We start from the raw sequence: 5,775 nt of genomic DNA on the forward strand, positions 1-5,775 counted from the left end.
GAACTCCTGAGCTCAAGCGATTTGCCCACTTGGTCTCCCAGAGTGCTAGGATTACAGGCAGGAGCCACCACCCCCAGCATTAAAATGTCATCATTTTATATTCTTATAAAGAATTACTCTTCCAAATTACCATTAAGGTTACATCTTATTTAAAAACTACCTCTTATCTACCTGAATATGGTTGTCTCCCACCTTCACTTGTGGCTGTTGCTGTACTTATTTGATGATCCGTGGCTGGCTGGCTGCCAGCCTGCCTGCCTGCCTGCCTGCCTGCCTGCCTTCCTTCCTTCCTTCCTTCCTTCCTTCCTTCCTTCCTTCCTTCCTCCTTTCCCTCCCTCCCTTCCTTTCTTCCCTTTTCTTTTTGTGGCATCCTCTGGAAGAAGAAAGAGGGGGAGAATTTCAAAATACCATACAGATCAAAAGTCTTGATAGTTGTTTGACGACAGTGGTAACAAAATTAAGACAATGTAGACAAAATGAGCCCCAGAGCCTACCACTTTCTTGGTAGGATTTCCCAGATGAGCCAGATGCATCCTTTGGGTTTTCTTCTTATTCGGTGTCCCAGGAAAGTAGATTGGATACTTTTTATTACTGTCTGGAAACCTTTTGGATTTTCGAGCTGTGTTTGCAGTGCCCAACCCTTGCCACTGTGCTGGCTGGCATGTTGCATTTCACCACTACTTTCTTTTATACTATTGTCTTCCAAAAAAAGTTGAATTGTAGGTGATTCTCATGAAAAAAAAATTAGCTTAATGATTCCAATTAAGTTATATCTTCATCAACCTTTAGAATACATCAAAAATGTTAGCTTTTTGTTTGTCTGCCAACTAACAACCTTTATATCTCAAAAGTTATACACATGCTTGTCATAGAAAAATTTAAATATATAGGAACAAAAAGAGATGAAAACAAAATCACCCATAAACGTGCTACCTAGAAATAACCTATATTAACATTTTGGGGTTCCAGCCTTTTAAATGCATATTGAATCCTTCGTTTAAAACAAAATGAAATATTATACACACTTATTTTTGTCCTTTTCTCTTAGTTAAAATATGACTCTTTTCACTACTACACAGGAATTTACGACTATACTGTCAGGCATTAAGTTTGTCCAAGTTTCACACAATGGCACCCCTGTAACTAAATCTCTGCACATTACTGTTTCCTTAGGATAAATTCCTAACAGAATTGCCATGTTAAAAGATACCAACTTCTAAAAGTTCCTACTATGTAATTTCATGTTACTTTCCAGAATGGTTGCACTAATTTATACTCCCATCCTTGGAATAGCATATGTTATCTTTTCTTTTAATCTTTGCTAACCTAAATGAAAAATATGGTACCTCATGTTGATTTTTTTCATTGCTATTGATAGTGAACACTTTTCATATATCTATCATCTTTTTGTATGTTTTCTGAGGGCCCATGTATATTTTCTCCTATTTTTTTTTTTGAAACAGTCTCATTTTGTCATCCTCAGTAGAGTGCTGTAGCATCACAGCTCACAGCAACCTCAAACTCTTGGGCAAAAGCTATTCTCTTGCCTCAGCCTCCCAAGAAACTGGTAGAATAGGTGCCCGCCACAATGCTCAGATTTTTTTTTTTCAGAGACGAATTCTCACGAATTCTCTGATCTCAAACGCCTGAGCCCAGGCAGTCCACCCACCCACCTCGGCCTCCCAGAGTACTAGGATTATAGGCATGAGCCACAGTGCCTGGCCCCCTATATTTATTTTGATGTTCTCATTTTCTTACTGATTTTTATGAACTCTTTATATACAAAGATATCAATTTTTCACATGTTATAAATATTCTTTGGTTTATATCAATTACTTCTGAATGTTGGCTATGGTGTTTTGTACATGAAGAGTTTAATTTGTTCATAATTTATCATCATACCAAAGCTTTCAGTTTCTGTCTAATCAAATCTATCAATTTTTTTTTTGTTTTTTGCCTTTGATGCCCTTCCCTACTCCAATCTTATTTAAAAAATTCACTTTTTAAAATACATTAATGGCTTCATTTTTGTTTTTTTCATTTTGACTGAGGGGATTATATTAAGTGTGGCATCATAGAGCAATGAGTATGAATTAAGTGAGGACTAGTTTTCATCCTTCTACTCTGAGTTGCCCTTAGCTATTTTCTCCTCCAAAATCAGAATCTTCTAGGATCCCAGGGAGGTGTTCCAGCAAGAGCGTCAGCCAGTGCCCTCATTTCTAGTTCATCTTATTTTAATACCATGATGAGAGGTACTTTGGCTCCCTAGAAGGACAGAAGAACTTGTCAAGGCTCAGAGGAAAGTTCGTTCCTCCACAGAGGGAGCCCTATCTGGGAGGTGCTCTGATGTTTGGGAATACCAGTCTTCTTGGAGGCATTCGGGCCAAGTTACAGGATCAACGGTGTGGGATCCAGGCAGTTTGTGCAGGGTGGTTTCCCTGTTGCCCTGTGCCCAGCCTGTGGGCTTTGACCTCTTTCCAGAGCATCCTGATGTGGGAGGTAGGTGCCAGCTCCTCATACAGGGCCTCATCCATAATTACTGCTAGTACAAAATGAACTCACCCACCCCCCTACCCCTAGCACAGGGAAGACAGATGGGTACTTGGAGCCCAACCAAATTGGTTTCCCTTGTCATCGGATCTTAAAATGCTAGACCCTGAAAGGACCCTAAAAAGCACATCACTGCCCAACCTTGTTTCTTGAGGCCTGAGAGTGGGGGAGATCCCTTCCACAGCAGAATCCAGACCTTCTGGTGGATACTTCTGGGCTGTTTTCACTCCTCATTCATTGTCTAGCCCCTGCTGAGTGTCAGAAACTATACTGGGCCTTCAAAATGTAAGAAATGTCTAAAACTTAACTTCTTGCACACAAAGAACTCACTGTTTAGCTGAAAAAAAGATGAATAACAATAAATCATAGTATGTATTATTGGATGCATTAATAGAGATATGGACAGGGTACTGGAGGAGTACAAAGAAGGGTGACTAATTCTAGCAGGAGGAGCAGAAGAACAAGAGAGGACTCTTTAGAGGAAGTAACATTTGAATTGGAACATTAATGAAATGGGAGGTGTTCACTATAAGGAAAAGACCAAAGCAATGCATGTAACCAAAGATATCTACCCCTGTAATATTTTGGGAAAAAAAAAAAAACACAGGAGGAGCAAAGGCACAGGAACAGGAAATTCAATGTATATGAGGACTGGAGAGTGGTTTGATGAGTGGGAGATCACACAGGATTTACACACCAGTTGACTGTAGGGCTAAAAGGAACAGGAAAGGAAAAGATAATGATAAAATTTCTGGTTTCCCCAAACTGCTATCCTATCAACCACAAATTCAATATGAAATCATGTTAATTTCACTTTCAAGGCAGAAAAACCCAAAGTTAATCAAGTCTACACTTTTATAAAGATCACACGAAGAAGATGCAACATTATGCTATACATTTGGAAACCTTTTTTTTTCTTAAATGCAATAAAAATGATCAATATGTAGACTAAGAAAAATATTTTGCATAACAGTATATCTTAAAGTTCCTCCCTTCTCAGAGTGAGGTGAGGTCAGTGGGCACCAAGCCAAAGGAGGATCATAAAATAAGGCTGATCCAAGGTGAAAGAGTTTGCTGATTGGGAGAGTCAGGCCAGAAAATGTTTATCACTCTCTTAGGAGTAAGATGAGAGGCAGCAAAAACAGGCTGGCATATTTCATGGGCCCATGTCTTCCTTACCCGGAAGCATTATATGCATGAGGGGCAGCACTTCCTGTGATCAGCTCTTTCTGAGGTCTGCCCCTCACTGATGCTGGACTTCTGAAAACAGTGGAAGCTCTCAACATCTTTGATTTGCACAAGTGTGCAAAGGTTAGAGAACTTGATTGCCCTGGATGTTTCTGCCTAATTATTATATACGAGGGATTAGACTAGATGGGGCATAAGATACGGTGAAATATAAGACATAGACCTTACTCTCTCAGAATTTACTGTCTGTTCTGATTAAATTATCTACTATTGAAAACATCTCTCCAAACAACTATATTATTTACTTAAAAACAATAAAAGACTTAAAGAGGGGGAAGATTGTCTATGGGACTGCCCAAAATATGTTTACTAGATATACTAAAAGTAAATTTTGCACTTCAAGTAATTTCTTTCTCTATCCCTCTCTCCTACCAGATAATTTTCAGGATCAGATGAAAAGGGAACTAGCCTACCGTGAAGAAATGGTACAACAGTTACAAATTGTAAGATGCATTCCTATTTAAAATTAAACACAACCTGGTCTTTTTTTTTTTTTTCCTAAACCACCCAATGTGTATGAAACTGTTCATGTTTTTGTCTCGCACTCCTTTGGTCCGCTTACCTCTCAGCTGGTTTAGATGCTAATTACCAAGAGATTTACTTAGACTCAGGATAAGCAGATGTGTCAGTATGTTTCCTCCAAATGTAACTACCTACCATGTGTTTATAAACAGATGTGTAAATTTTCTCTGTGGGCAAACTGGAGGTACCTGCATTTTCTTCCATTGTGCAAACTTCTGAACGCAGTGCTGGGATGTGCGAGGAGCTCAGTGAAGGGCAGTTGTCTTCCATCGTCCTCTCCTTTCACTACTGAGATCTTGAGTCAGGCCCTCCTCTGTCGAGCAAACTTAGTATCAACACAATTAGTTTAATTCACTGAAGGATGATGAAGAAACAAATTATTTCCAACTAAAGTGTGTTGCTCTATACTAACCATTTCTAACTGGCTCAGATCTGTTTATATGGAAGAAGCAAGGAAAATTTGGAATAATTTGGAAACAAATTATTTCCAACTAAAGTGTGTTACTCTATACTCATCATTTCTAAGCTGGCTTAGATCTGTTTATATGGACAAAGCAAGGAAATGTCTGGAAATCAATGTAGTGATTCTGTTTTGGCTTTGTTTTTCTGAATTCCTTGTCCTTTTGCCCCATGGAGACAGATACATTCAGTATTATTCACTAGGGATTTTATTATATTATATTTTATTATTATTATTTTCGAGACAGAGTCTCACTCTGTTGCCTAGTAGTAGAGTGCTGTGGCATCATCATAGCTCACAGCAACCTCAAACTCTTGGGCTCAAGCGATCCTCTTGCTTCAGCCTCTCAAGTAGCTAGGACTACAAGTGCCTACTATCATAGATACCTGGCTATTTTTTCTATTTTTAGCAGAGATGGGGTCTCACTGCTGCTCAGAGTGGTCTGGAACTCCTGAGCTCAAGCAATGCACCTGCCTCGGTCTCCCAGAGTGCTAAGATTACAGACGTGAGCCATCACCCCTGGCCTCATTAGGGATTTTAAAGCAGTTTCCCAATCTGCTTCATTTTCATGAGTACAATGGGGAAACTTGTTTCCGTTCAAAGTTTTCAAGATATTTTTAATCACCTTGATACAGACATATACCATCTAATCTTTGGTGATATTCTCAGCATCATGACTCCACCTTGGGCTGCTTGACATGTTCGCACCCAAGCCGTGTTACCCTTCACCCTTTGAGGACATATCTGTGCTCAGACACACCTGGATCTTCTAGAGTCAGGGATCTAGTTCTCTGTCAGCATTATCTAAGAAAGATGGTTATTAATGTTTCCTTTCTCCATCGGAGAAATCATGCCACCATTAATGAATATCCCTGAGAGTCATTTTTAAAGCAACCTTATATTTCATGATGTTTCCCCCATTCTGGGGGCTGAGTTAAAAGTGCTGCTTCTGACCCTAATACTCCTACTGTGGTTTTCCTTGTTCTAAAGTGCTC

The 5,775-nt window shown here is 39.4% G+C and overlaps 1 protein-coding gene across 1 annotated transcript in view; it reads left to right on the forward strand.

The window, feature by feature from the left end:
- The window catches only part of SKOR2 (SKI family transcriptional corepressor 2), a 35,471-nt gene that overhangs the window by 24,294 nt on the left and 5,402 nt on the right, over positions 1-5,775 (forward strand). The window contains exon 6 of the mRNA XM_003784716.1: positions 4,174-4,241. Coding sequence (XP_003784764.1) covers positions 4,174-4,241 — 68 coding nt within the window. The remainder of the gene's footprint in view (positions 1-4,173; positions 4,242-5,775) is intronic.

The sequence above is a fragment of the Otolemur garnettii genome, unplaced genomic scaffold (assembly GCF_000181295.1).
Source record: "Otolemur garnettii isolate 467f Iridium unplaced genomic scaffold, OtoGar3 scaffold00012, whole genome shotgun sequence".
In the NCBI taxonomy this organism is placed as follows: Eukaryota; Metazoa; Chordata; class Mammalia; order Primates; family Galagidae; genus Otolemur; species Otolemur garnettii.